The sequence below is a fragment of the Mytilus californianus genome, unplaced genomic scaffold, assembly GCF_021869535.1.
Source record: "Mytilus californianus isolate M0D057914Y unplaced genomic scaffold, xbMytCali1.0.p SCAF_10, whole genome shotgun sequence".
Classification (NCBI taxonomy): domain Eukaryota; kingdom Metazoa; phylum Mollusca; class Bivalvia; order Mytilida; family Mytilidae; genus Mytilus; species Mytilus californianus.
In genome coordinates, this window is record NW_026262582.1 from 14727102 (window position 1) to 14742202 (window position 15101).

The 15101-nt window shown below is 31.9% G+C and overlaps 1 protein-coding gene across 1 annotated transcript in view; it reads right to left on the minus strand.

The window, feature by feature from the left end:
• Positions 1–5531: 5531 nt before the first annotated feature.
• Positions 5532–15101, minus strand: part of LOC127717659 (hemicentin-1-like) — a 34709-nt gene continuing 25139 nt past the window's right edge. The window contains exons 6-11 of the mRNA XM_052223401.1: positions 13505–13804; positions 12869–13168; positions 11328–11618; positions 9252–9320; positions 7799–7885; positions 5532–5718 (exon numbers count right to left, since the gene is read on the minus strand). Coding sequence (XP_052079361.1) covers positions 5672–5718; positions 7799–7885; positions 9252–9320; positions 11328–11618; positions 12869–13168; positions 13505–13804 — 1094 coding nt within the window. The 3' untranslated portion in view covers positions 5532–5671. The remainder of the gene's footprint in view (positions 5719–7798; positions 7886–9251; positions 9321–11327; positions 11619–12868; positions 13169–13504; positions 13805–15101) is intronic.

Consider the following 15101-nt stretch of genomic DNA (forward strand, 5'->3'; position numbering starts at 1 on the left):
AATACTCACACAGACGGAAAAAAAATTGTTATGAAACACACAATTAGACGGATGGTCTTTTTGTTTAATAAGACGGATATTCTTGTTAGGACGAGTTAAGTTCAAAACTGTTTTCAGCAGCTCTCGAATATTGACAGCTACTCCCACCCGCATCATATATCGATTATTTTGTTCTTTTTCCCATTTTGTGGATACTGTGACAGTGGTAATTTCCATTTAATTCTAGTGTGAAAATATTGAAACTTTTAGAAGCCATACGGTGACCTATAATTGCTTATATCCACGTTATTTGAACTCGGTTGGTTAGTTGTCTCTATGGCAATCATATCAAATCTCCTTATTTTTATATAAGGTATTAAACATACAATTCCTAGGCATGTTAGGTTTATAAATAATATAACTTTTAGAAGTTAGTTCTGCTATATCACTATTTAAAAAAAAAACCTGTTGATAGAATTATACTCTCAAAATAAATTTCTTTAATCGTGATAAAAAGTAATATAACAAAAACACCGAACTCCAAGGAAATTCAAAACGGAAAGTCCCTTATAAAATGGCAAAATGAAAAGCTCAACATCAAACGAATGGAAAACAACAGTCATATTTCTGACTTGGTACATGCATTTCCTTATGTAGAAAATGGTGGATTAAACCTGGTTTTATAGCTAGCTAAACCTCTCACTTGTATGACAGTCGCATATAATTCCATTATATTGACAACAATGTGTGAACAAAACAAACAGATATAATAGGAAAAAATGTCAAAAATAGGGGTATAGCAGTCAACATTGTGTTATAATCTTAATCACTATAAAAACAAACGATAATATCAACAAAGAAAATCAAAATGCCATATAGACAAAGCACATAAGCAAAAATGAAAGAAAAGAACACAAAAAATAACCATAGCACAATACCCAATGGCGGGATGCATAAGTACCGAGCCACGCCAAAAGGATATTACCAAAAATGGACTAAACAGTAAAGTTAAATCATTTACAAAGGCAAATATAGGACCACTTTAACACGTAAAGAATGATGATAAACAACGTCAGTACCAACTTCAAGACCATCATGTATTATTTGAGATGTTGATGCGGAATATATATCAACAAGGTCTTGGTATCTTCCGATGAACTTTTTCAGAAAAAGGACAACACTTTCTGTAACATAACCCTGGTTCATCAACTTTCTGCTCAGACACTGGTGACGTTTTGTAAAGTCTGAGTATCAGCTGCAAGCTCTTGAATACCGAATGAGTTAGGAAATGTATATCCCATATGGACGTGAGGTTGGAATATTGCTACTAAGGTGGGGGAAATTGATAATTTCAAAATTAAAATCGTCTCGTCTGTCATAGATTCTGGTACTGAGATGACCGCTTATGTCAAATTCGAATTATAAGTCTAAAACTGAGGCAGAGGAAGCCGTGTCTGTTGTTTCTTTAATTTCTAGCTCTGGGGGATATATTAATGGAACCCAATCTGAAACGTTTCGATTGTTAATGGAAAGAACATCATCAATATATCTGAATGTGAAATCAAATGATCTGGCTTCTTAGATCTTTTTGTTTTTGACAAGTGTCTGAAAATAAGAAGAGGTCGACAAGGAGAGGCGCACAGTTCGTTCCCATAGGAAAGCCGACAATTTGTTGAAAAAGTCTACCTCTAAATTCAACAAATATGTTGTCAATAAGAAACTCCAGCATACTGATCACTTGTTCCTCTGTGTAACATGTTTTACCGTTTTGTTCACTATTAACAAAATTAAGTAAAACACTTTGACTAATCAATGATATTTGTGTTCCTTGTCAGGATTGGTGATCTTCTATTCTGTATTCTTAAATAATGTTTTAGGCTATTTGTCTCTTTTCGTTTTTGTTTTGCCTATTATTCTCTATTCTTTTGATTTTAGCACTCCAATTTTCTCTATTTCAAAATTATATTTTATTTGCAATAAAATGCAACGCATATGACTACACGTGAGAACGTTACGACATGCAATGAATGAATGGTAAACAAACGAAAATATTGATTTAACTAGTATGCATACATAATTTCGTGTTTATACATGTAGCATAAACATGTAAAAATAATAATTGAATACTGTTATTCGTTTTGAATTTGTATAGGATGGGGAAAGAGTTGATCACATTTTAGTGATGAAGCGCTTCATCGCTTCATACAAAATATGCTTCAGTCAACACTTTTACACCCCAATAATATTACAAAAAGAAATCATTCAATACTTAGATAAAGGCAACCACTGGCGTGCGTCCTCACTTCAAACAGATACATTAATATGTGACTGTGTAAGAGTCAATCCTCTCCACATTTCAATCGTTTATCTATCATAACAAAACATGTCCTTTAAACACATTGGCTATATATAAGCAAAGAAAAAGACCATGGTTTTCTTTTTGAAACTCCATATTTCCCCCCACCTTTCCTTTAAAAGTATTTCGTGGTCATAATTATTTACTAAATATCTAATTTCATAATCATTTTAAATAAGAATAAGTCTTAAAATGAGATAAATGCCTCTAATTTGAAATTATGATTTTAATCTTCGTCATTTCAATGCCGTAATGAAATTAATTAGCTGAATGGGTTTGCCTGTAAACCGAGACTATCGCCAAATCTAAAAGAGATTCTCGGGGAATATTGCGGAAATTGTCGCCTTCTAATTCTTTCTTTCTTTTTGTGTGTGTGTGTGTGTGGGGGGGGATGTTAATTGAAGGCGATGAAGGGTTGTGTATCCAAAACATCGTATATGCCTTTGCAGTAAGGTAATTCAAATATTTTTCCAAAGACAAATGCTTAGTAGTAAGATCTCTCTCTCTCTCTCTGTATGACTTTAACTACAACCTGTTAATCTATTTCTCAACAGTATGAATGTTTTCCCTCATTGAATTTTTTTTCATATATACTAGTATACATATATGTATATTGGTCTATTTTTTGTCTGTTCATCTCAAGTTCCTCACAAATTATGACAATGTGCACATTAGTCTTCTCCAGGTGGTATACGATAACACTGATAACATAGTTCTACTTCACATGGTCTGTTACAAAAAACAATCTGAATGTATTGCAGTCAAGTTTGGTAGATTGATCTACGTATTTAAATCTCTTTGGTGTGTTTGAATACTTGATTAAGTATGACTTCAATGCTCTACTTGACTTACATTATTCAACCGATCTTAAAGTATTCGCAGTTACTGAATGTTATTCTTGTGAAGACACGACCACTTAGAGAAAGATGTTAAATTTTTCATATTGAATGGTTTCTCATATACTGACGAGGCGATTTAAGTATTTAATCATAAATTTCAATGAACTAAAAATGACAAATTACTTTACCTCCATGTGTCAAATACATATCATTTGACATATTATACATATCATTTGACATATTATGTATATGATTAAATGGAGATGTGGGCTATCCGTCAACGATACAGGAACCCAACCGCAAAATTATAATAAATCAAACAGGAAATATCAAATTTCTGCAATAAAAATTTCTGAAAGAAAACAAGCACATGTATATGTTGCCGGTTTGAACAAGTTTGTGATCTACACCTCCCCCTTTTAAATCTCGATCAATGGAAAGACAAAAAGTACATTCAGAACAAATAATAAAGACCACAAATAGAAAAATTATAAAAAATAGTAAACAGTATCGAAACACACTAGATACCTTAAGTGAACAACAAAAAAGTATACTTAATCAATGTTGCTTTTGTTGAATAGTGTTTATTTACGATCGTTCCTTCAGTAGAAGATTTTAGTAATAACGTAATTGAATGTGTGATCTCAGATTTGAATATTTTAGCATAGAACAAAACAAACAACGACAGCGTTGTTGTCACTTACATTAGTAGGTGCAAAACCAAAATGCAATTTGAGAGTATCTTATTTATTGTAAATCAATATATCGTATAAGTAGAACCAGTTTGTAAATAGTCACTTTCGAAATGTTTGTGATTAAGTTTAAATTTGTGGAATGCAATCTGCGGGGTATTGGCTATGTACGAAATCTATCACAGCAAGAGACACATAACAATGTGAGGCAATAGAAACTTTTAAACAAAGAAGTCTTGTCTTGGAGGCTGACAATAAGTCTGGTACCTAAATAATGATTTATTTTATAACAATATACGGCAATGGTCAGAACAAAAAGTTTAACTTCAAAAATCGCGCATCCTTCGATTACGATAAATTGATAAAAGATCAGTTCCTTCCGAGCAATATAGGACTTTGTCCTAACCAATTTACAAACACAAAATTCCCATTTTAATTTACGTTGGTCGTTTGTTTATCGATGATTTGAAGCTGCAACCCCGAGTCATACAATACTACCACCCCGCAAATTTCGTTTCAAACGATGATTCATAATAACAACAAGTTTTTATATAAAAAAAATAAATGACCATGGATTTGCCAAAATCAACAGTACTAAAAAACAAGTCAGACATCAAAATATATAGATCAACACAGTTAACAGGAAAAACAATTGAAGGAAAACGGACTCAAAGTCCGTCAGGCAACCCAATTTCAAGTTATATATATATATAAGTACGTCTGAACCAGTGACGACTCTACAACAGATTTTATCCATCGGATCACCAGCAGTGATGGTGATACAAGGCTGAAAATACATTCTGTATATATATATATATATATATATATATCCTAAATTGAGGTAAATTGTATGGCTTTCCAAATACCGTTTCGATCCCTAACATCACTGAAGAGACATTCATTGTGCTGTATTTAGACCCCTCTACCAAGAAATTTGTTTTACATGCACACGTATAAAAATTGCGGTTTTTATCCAAGCAATCATAGGTTTGAACGTTGTTTTCAATTTAGACTTGTTTAAATTTTTTCGTTTGGGCTTGTATTATATTTTCCTTTGGGTTTATATGATCCGTTCATCCTATTTCGACTCTTTAAAATTCAAGAGTCAATCCTAAATTGAGGTAAATTGTATGGCTTTCCAAATACCGTTTCGATCCCTAACATCACTGAAGAGACATTAATTGTCGAAATCCGGATATGGTGTATAAAATTTTTTTGCACCTCATGTTTGCGATTTACCATCTTTTCGCAAGTTTATTGTTTTCTGTTTGGTATTAAAAGTAATAATTAAGATCCATGTCACATCTGGTGATCAATTTTTTTGGCAATCGCCAATGGCAGTCAGCAGGGTTTAAGAACATCAGTTGTTCGACCTGGTAGTCAAATGCGATTTGTTAAAATATACTTTTCACTTTTTGGTCTGTTGGAAAATGTTGTTTGTGCTGTATTTAGACCCCTCTACCAAGAAATTTGTTTTACATGCACACGTATAAAAATTGCGGTTTTTATCCAACGCAATCATAGGTTTGAACGTTGTTTTCAATTTAGACTTATATATATATATATATATATATATATATAAGTCTATTTTCGTCACTTGATGTATATTATTACAAGTTGAAACTTCGTTTGCATCAAATACGTAAGAAAAAGAAACAATCAGTCAAATTAAAGTACACCATATATTCATTGTCTAGTCTTTTTCCTAAACTAAAACAATTTACATACTACATTTTTAAATGAATTGAAACTTATATTTTAATTTCTTTGCATCCATTCTTCATGTTCTATTTTGTGACGATCAATTAATTTGCATGATTGTTTTCCACGGACAATAATTGTCTGCGTCCAACTAAAAAAGATGAATACATTTCAGCAATTAATGTATATTGTATATAGAATTTAATCTGAAAAAATTTCGATGATTTCCTTTTTGCTTAATGAAGATGATGAAAATTTGTATTGTTCAAATTAAACTATTAAACACGTTAAATTTCCAATTTAGACGAGTATAATTAAACACTTAAATACTCAAATACCAGAAGAAATCAATATCAAAGTTTACCATGTTATTATTTTCACTGCCAGTATATTCGTACACAACGTATTTGATTTTAACGAAATAAATCTCAGTATTACTGAAAAATTATTACACCAGTGTTTTTGATATCACAAACTAGTAAAAACATTTACTAAATTTTACCATCGGTACAAGGACATCATTCGTAAATATAAATCAACATGCAGACATCTTACACGTTCAAGTATTTCACATCCAATCATTTATGGTAATATTCTTACAAACGACAAAAATGTCGGCATTCACCTCAAAAGCTAACCAAACCTTTAAACAGACTTATTCAAAAGGGATATAGTTACGATACTGTTGTCAGGTCATTAAAGATGGCATATTTTGGTATTAATATTGATTCACTCATAGGGTCTTTGCATCGGAAATAAACACATTTATTCTAAAACCAGTTGTTGGTATGATACGGGTTATGTTCTTCTCATATATTTTATGATGGTATGATACTAAACCCCTAACGGGAGGGATTGTGCTTGATTTTCATATGATGAAGACATAATCTTACAATCAGTGTAACTGAGTTCTTGAGCTGGCATGTCAGTAACTGCTAGTAGTCCTTTGTTAATTTATGTATCATTGTCAGTTTGCTTAGTTTCTTTTGTTACCTATTCTGACATCGGACTCGGACTTCTTTAAACTGAGTTTTACTGTGCGTATTGCTGTGTGTTTGTTTAATCTACATTGGCTAGAGGTATAGGGGGGGGGGGTTGAGATCTCACTAAACATGTTTAACCCCGCCGCATTTTTGCGCATGTCCCAAGTCAGGAGCCTTTGGCCTTTGTTAGTTTTGTATGTTTTTTAATTTTAGTTCATTTATATGTTTAGGAGTTTATTATGACGTCCAATTTCACGGAACTCGTACACATTTTGTTTAGGGTTCAGCTGAAGTCCGCCTCCGGGTGAGGGATTTTCTTGCTGTGTTGAAGACCCATTGGTGGCCTTCGGCTGTGTTTTTACTCTTTGGTCGGGTTATTGTCTCTTTGACACATTCCCCATTTTCATTCTCTATTTTATGTATTATTATGTTATGACACAGGTTTAATAAACAGATTTATCATGTTTCTGAGGCGTAATAGCAGGTTAGAAAAGATGAAATTTTCCTACCTGCTGGGTAATGGGAAATATTCGAAATTTTATTCTATTTTTATATTGGCTATCATGCATGACTATCAAGACAGTTGCGTTTAAATTATGACCTCAGTAGTTTACCGATGTTCAAATCTCGCATATAATTAATGTAGGGACAAACCAAGACAACAAACACAAACTGAAGGAATCACAATAATTCTAAAAGGAGCGAGGACGGATGAGTAGACAGGGTAATAATCTCTTGCTATACATGCATCATCCGTCATGCAAAGTCACACTCAGGCAAAATGTCACAACCGAGAATAGAACACAATCGCTAAATTTAAATCAAACTACCATACTGGTACATAAAGATCTGAGATTTGAAATGATACAGCCAATGTCTTCGTGAAGGATGAATAAGCAGATACGTTTCAACAAGTAGAGAAACAAAAATTAAACATCGTTAAACATGAACACTATTCAACTGATATGATCAAAACATAAAAAAAAAAAAAAAAAAAAAAAAAAAAACAATATCAATTAAACTAATATCAGGTGTAATTATACTGCATAGTCAATCCCAAAATACTTGATATTGCAATTCTAAAAAAAAATATTCTGATACAAATGAGTTATTAGTTTTAGCGTTAGAAGTATTATCAATATTAGCTATATATGTTGATAAGAATGATTTCTGTAAAATTATTAAGACCTTAAAATAGATTGAAGCTGAAAATATATTAAAACTTAGTCAACTGATTTTTTTACTTACGTTGGTTCCTAAGTTGTTTCCGGAAACAAATTATCATTAAAGCAAGGAATACTGTAACACAGACACCAATAGTAACACTGAGTATAACTGAAATTAATTCATTTATATATGATTTATCTTAAGTCAAAAATGAATGCTCCCACCAAATCAAATCATACCTCTTACATATAATATATGATAAAGAAATAACAGTAATTATGAATAGTATTTGACAGTTCAACAAAACACATCAACTACCAACTTCCGAATAAAATAGGCATGAAATAAAAGACAAAACAAAAAAAAAAACAAAAAAAAAACGACCAACACATGTTCCAAATAGTCTGACTTGATATAGGAAGACACTGTGGTTGGCTACCACAAGTTTTACTTAAGTAAACACATCCTTTTTCCCCTATTGTAATTTAATTTAACTTGTTCCGAGTTTATTCATATCTCCTATCGCAGATTCGGTAAGATATATATACAAACATTTATTAAATACATTTGTGTAATGGAATCATAAAACGTGTAATATTATCAATGCTAAGATGAGGCATAAGGTTAGATCTTACCAAATAGGGATTCACTTAGCTATTAGATACATAAACCCGAGGAATACTAAGTTGACAACTATTTAATTAGGAAACTGTTACAAGAAATGTGCAATAAAGAATTTATACCGTTAAAACGTTAAAAAAGGATATATAGATGGTTGTTGCGTACAAGCTAGATATTTTTCCAAAATTCTTAATCTTTAAGTTACAGTTACTTTTGGAAGTTTTACGGATGCCATCATTTGATTACCCGGTGTTGAATATTCATTACACAGATGACAACTGATACGTCCCTGTTTTAAGTAACCACAATTCTGTCCGTATGATCTCAATTGTGACATTACATTTTATTTTCCACGAGCAACATGACGCATGTTACCAGTTGCAGAAGAACTGCTTAATCCTGGCTGGTTTTTGTCAGTGTTAGTTTTTTTTCGGTTACATACCTGTATTTCTTATATTGCGAAAAAAACAATTTTAAACTTTCATATTCAGTCATGCATATCAAATTAGAAAATTTAACCTACAAATGATCAATAAGTTTGGAAATGTCATAGCCAAGATATACGATATTCATCAATCAGGTATTGGGTGGCGCCTCACCCCAATGTATGTTCTGTAAACATGCTCAGAGAATTTTTTTACATTTATGGAGAAACAGGAATTGCTGACCATGAAGGCACTTGTGCACCATTCGTTATGGGATTGTTTCATGATTAATCAATGTTAAAGTTTTCTGTGAAGTGTTTTGCAAATGGACGATTTTTTGTCTGTCCTTCGTTTTACGTTTTGTCATGGTCTTGGTAACTAATGTGACCTCTTTTTTTAAAGTAAATATACCAGTATTATTTAAATTTAAAAGAATTAGAAAAAAATAAAGATTCAAATTCACAAACAAATATATTATTAACTTCTACCTGATAACATGTTTGGTTTAGATTCGTCTGGATAATCTGGACTGTCAGTAGAGTTATCAGTAGCTGTAACTTAAATTTAAAAGTCATTTATACATGATATATTAATATAAAAAAAAGTTAAATAACAAAAATACCGAAATCCAAGGACAATTCGAAACGGAAAGTCCCTTATCAAATGGCAAAATCAAAAGCTCAAACACATCAAACTAATGAAAAAACAACTCTGATATTCCTGACGTGGTACAGACATTTCCTTATGTAGAAAATGGTCGATTAAACGTTACAATTAAAGAATTGAAAAGCTCTGAAAATTTTGCAAGTGTTCTGTAAGACGCCTTCAAAAGTATAAAATTACTTAAAAAGATCTTTCCGTTAAAGTATTTAACAAAATAAATATACATGTAAGGACTGCGTTTCTATTAGAACTTGGGTTAAAACATTGAAGAATTGAAGCTGATCAACTATGTTCTATCAGTTATCTTATAAGGAATATAAAAATATTCTAAAACTGTGAGCAAATACTTAGGGTATAATCAAAAACCAAAATATAAACAAAGCTTATCAACATACTATGCTTATAACTCAGTACAACAATACCACAAAAAGACCCTTAAACAAATACCAGTCCAAAACATTGCACAGACAATTGAGCCGACACCACAAAATACATGGTTGGCCTCAAATACTCTATAAAGAAAGACATTACTGCTCGACAACTTTCAACCGTCTTGTTGCTAATTAAGTGTTAATATCAGCTGATAAGTCGCAATTTAGGATGTCTTCAATACTCTTTAAGATGTCTAAATCTTGCTGATTGTCGAGAATAATTGGTTTCATAACGAAAAAGACATTGTTTGACACCAACTAGTCATTTTGTTTCAATATAATATTGAACGAGCCTTTGACGTATTTCTTTTCATTATTATCTAAATTAAATCAGGAGAGTAGATATCCCATTCTAACGTAAAACCTAAATCTATTATTGTAAACATTTGCACTGTAAAAAATAATTCCACTAATCGTTGATCTAGTCTTTTGCACATACCAGTATGACGTTATATATCCTGTTCCGGAGTCAACCTTTAAAATCAGACATTTTAAAACTTTTTGTACGCTTCAAAATGTTAAAACATTTGACAAAATGAAGATTTATAGTTGAAAAAGAGATATTATGGAAGACATCACTTATCTTCGTTGCCATGGACTAAATCGTTTGAAAGTCTTCAATGACATAACGAATAGTTGCAAAGTCATCTCATGATGTTGGATCAGCCAAATAAATTAACGCATTTTGCGTTTCACGTTTTTGTATCACACTACGTGCAATGCGATATGATATATATATATATATATATTCATCCAAGAAATAGATTACAGGAAACAATCTTAAAGAATTGAAGTTTACATCTTCCTCTCCCCTTTCTCTGACCATGGACATTTAACATGTATAATCTATATGATCGTTAGAAAATAGCAATACACATTGCCTGAGGTGTTGATTGAGAGATACGCAACAGTTATTAGGTTATATTACATTCCAAAGGGTATTGGAATAATAAATACAAAACAAAGTGATGAATTACAAAGGTGATGCTCGAATCAAAAGCTAGAAGGCCAAACCCCAACACAAGGTTAAAGAGCATTGCGAGCCAAAAATGCCAAGAAACTGCAAATAAGGCAAATGACATCTATGCTTGGAGTAGAAAAAATATTTAGTGTCATTACAGGAGACAGCATTTTTATTGTTTCAGAACGTTTTATACTGACCATCATCTCTTGTTTACTATTTTCTCAACTTAACATGTTACCCAACAACTGTGGCTTAAAAGAACAAGTAAACACGTTTAATGTACATTAAACGTTTAGGAGTTTCTAAGGAATGTGTAAAGTTACATGTATATACATCGATATTACGTATTGTTCCTTAAAGTTTAACGTACTATCTAATATTCATTTATATTAGATATTGTAAGCACATAAAAGAACAGAAATAATCAACATGATCAAGTCATTGCTAATTTTGTCTGAGACACTGGTTAAAACAATTAATATATACACCGTCATTTTAATATTTACCAATGAGTACAACTGGACGGCTTTGTCCTGTTCCAACTTTGTTTACAGCGTAACAGGAATATTCTCCTGCCATTGACAAATCTACCTCATCAATCCCAAGAAATGGATCTTCCGTTGTTACACCACTGATACCTATCATTCCAGGAAGAAGCATTGTTGTAGTTCCATTTATATATCGTTTCCAATAAATGTGATGGTATGGCATATTTGATTGTATATCACATTGAAGAAGTGCAGAGGAACCAGTGTTTACTGTATAGTTTTCTTTATTTATAGACACTTCAGGAGACTCTGCAGATGAAAAAAAAATTCATGTTCCTAGCTTAAATATTTAATATTGTTACTAAAATTAACAGATTGAAATATACACAAACGATACAAAGCTCATAATTTAGTATGCCAGACGCGAATTTTGCCTTCGTAAGACTCGCCAGAGGCGCTCTAATCAAAACTGTTTTAAAGCAAAATAAGTAACGGATAGGTTTGGAAATTCAAAACTGATGATTCGACGTTAAAGCACATTGAAAACCAAATATTATGAAAAGTTTTGAGACATCTTAAACCATCTTTATACAGGGGTAGACAAACCTTTATGTTTCAAATGATTTGATTGTTTTATGAATAGTATATTTACAGAAAATAACCGCATCAATGACATACCATGTCAATTAGCAGACGAGTATTTGATGAAATCTTAACACCGGTTCGAAAGTTTTCATTTACTTTACATATTGTGTCTACTTTTTTTAGTTTTAATTAACTAATGTTTAATGTTAGCCTTTTATGTGTAGAAAGTAAATTTTGTTTTTAAAGAGCGACACGGAAATTAAGCACAGCTAAAAACAAATATTAGTAATAGATTAAATAAAATCAGGGTATTTGGAATATAGATGAACATTTCAAATATATGCAGCGTGCATTCGAATTGATTACGTTCCTTTTACTTTGTGATAGAGATATCAAATTATATCAAAACGGATACGGTACATACTGTGCATTCATTATTATTTGTTGGATACAATTTTTTTGTGGATTTCGTTTATATTTGTTAGCCATGAACTATTATGTTCAATGATTGATTGTTTGATTGTTGGTATTTTAACGCCACTTTTAAGCGCCACATTTGTGCTATTTCATGGCGGCCAGTTTTTGTTGGTGGAGGAAGCCGGAGTGCCCGGAGAAAACCACCGACCTTCGATAGGAAAACTGACAATCCTAGTCAATTAAGATTGGAGTCGAGTGCAGCCGCACTAGCGGGATTCAAACTCACAACCTCAGTGTTGACTGGCTAGTGATTACAGTAGTCGAACTACTTAGACCACTTGGCCGCCGAGGCCCCTTAATATGTTCAATGAAGAAAGCACCTTCTATAGTTTTGTATGCAGACTTTGGCAAAACATTAAAATTAAATATCCATGCAAATTCAATATTGTCTAAATCTGTTAAAATATATGAATCCCCAATACTTTTGAATATGACGAAAGTTTTACAACGATCTGACGTTTTGAAATTGGTTTTTAAAATAAAAATATGAAACATACCACCAAGAACAGTTAACGATGACGCCATGCTTTGTGTGATCCCTAGAAAATTAATGGCTATGCATGTATAATTCCCATTGTCTGATTCGACAACGGAATCAATCGTTAATGATGGACTGTTCAGACTGATTCCATATGTTCCTGGAGTTCCACTATAAATAAAGATATCTCTGTCGTCGACAGTTTTCTCCCAGTATACATTCGTTTGAAGAGGGGTAGATAAAACTGAACAAGGTAAAGTAATATTCTCCCCATATTCAACAACATAAGTTGGTAATTCAGTTGTTACCACAGGTAAAGCTACAAAAAATGAGTAAATGTCAAGCACTATTCAAGTTTTATACATTTACATATTGCGCATATTACAATTAAAAAGAAAACAAAAGCTGAACGTAGTTCAAAGGAAAGAGCAGAGGAAAATATGATAAAACGTTAAATGACTTATGCTTATGATTCATTGGTAACTTAAAATGTTGCAAGAAATAATACTTGAAATCAAACAGTTTAATTGTATTGAGAAGTTTTATTTTTTAGCATATACATAATAGGCCAATCAGTTCGCATACAGCTATCGTTATTGTAATTTTCATAGTTACTTAATCTTTTAAAGATAAAACTAATACGTTACTATCCCACCTCCTGTGACTGATAATATAGTCCATTGACTTGAACTGGTCCCAACTGTATTGGCAGCCGAACACAGATAAGCTCCGGAGTCATACATTGTTGCAGATTCTATTGTAAGAGATGGATTATTTGGAGTCATTCCATTTGTACCAAAAGCATTGTGACTCAGTGTTGATAAAACACCATTCACTGTTTTTTGCCAATACACTAGATTTGCTTCAGGGTCACTGCTCACTGAACATTGTAATGTAATTCTATTTCCGTAAACAACTTCATAAGCAATGGCGCCAACAGTCACTTGTGGCAAACCTGAAAAATAATTTGAATGTATAATATTTAATTCTTTAGTTAAACTTAGAAGAACTTATTTACTACAAATGAATGAATATGGACGATATTTTGTTAAATTCAGTTCTCAATTCAAACTCAAGAAATTTGTAAAATGTTATTTTCATTTTTCTCAGGACCAACATACCCATTGCCATTGATACATACCAAAGATGCTTTAAGAACGAGCATGTGCACATATAAAAGACACACCAAAAAACAAAAAGATCTCTAGCAAGATTATGAAAAAATACGAGGGAAATTGACACTTAATAAGTTTTACGGTTTACACCTGTGTTTCGCATCTCACAAGCAACATTTTTATACTTCTTTGTTCTTTAAATACTAGAATATTTAATTGATATGTAAATTTTCAAATTGTGTCTTATTCCCCTTCTTGAAATGTTGACTGAGTTAAGATTCATCTGGTGGGTAGGCTAGCATAGTTACAGATGCTTATCATTCGACGCACACGGTTTTTTTCTAACTTGATTTAAATATTCAAAATGAAATCTTTGAGATTCGAACATCGGTAAACCGTTGTTGCCTTTACAATTTCTCTATCATGTATATCATATATACTCTTTTTATTAGTGTGCGTATGTTTGTTGTTTTGTTGAGTTTTTGTTATTAATTGCTTTCTTTACTGTTTTTTTTAAATATCGTTGCTCTATGTTTGAATCCTGTTCGTTTGATACAAATGATTTATCATTTCGGTACCCCGATTAAACAGCTGATGTTCCTCAATGTCGATTAATTAATTCAATAAAATGATTGTCTTATATGAATTGACAGTGTGTAAAGTTTTCATAATAACAATAATTGTAGGTTTCATAACGAGTGAGACTTGGATATCGCTTGATATCAACTCGAGTTATTCAATTTTAAAATAATAAAAAACGAGTCTTCGGCGAGTTAATTATTACTATTTAAATTAAATAACGAGAGTTGATATCAAGCGATATCTAATTCTCACAAGTTGTAAAACCTATTTCTCTTATGGTCAACACTCTCGTTGTGTTAAATTTAAAATTCTGGGAAAATTTGATGTAGTCTTTTGCACATACACGTATGACTTCATATGTCCTGTTCCGGTGTCAAACTTTAACATCGGACATTTTAAAACTTTTTGTACGCTTCAGAATATAATAAAAATTGACAAAAAGAAGATTTTCAGCTAAAAAGTGTGAGTGTTTTTTTTCTATTATTGAAGAAATCAAATATGTCCGTTGCCATGGACGAAATGTACATCGTCTTAACCTTTGAAAGTCATCAATGA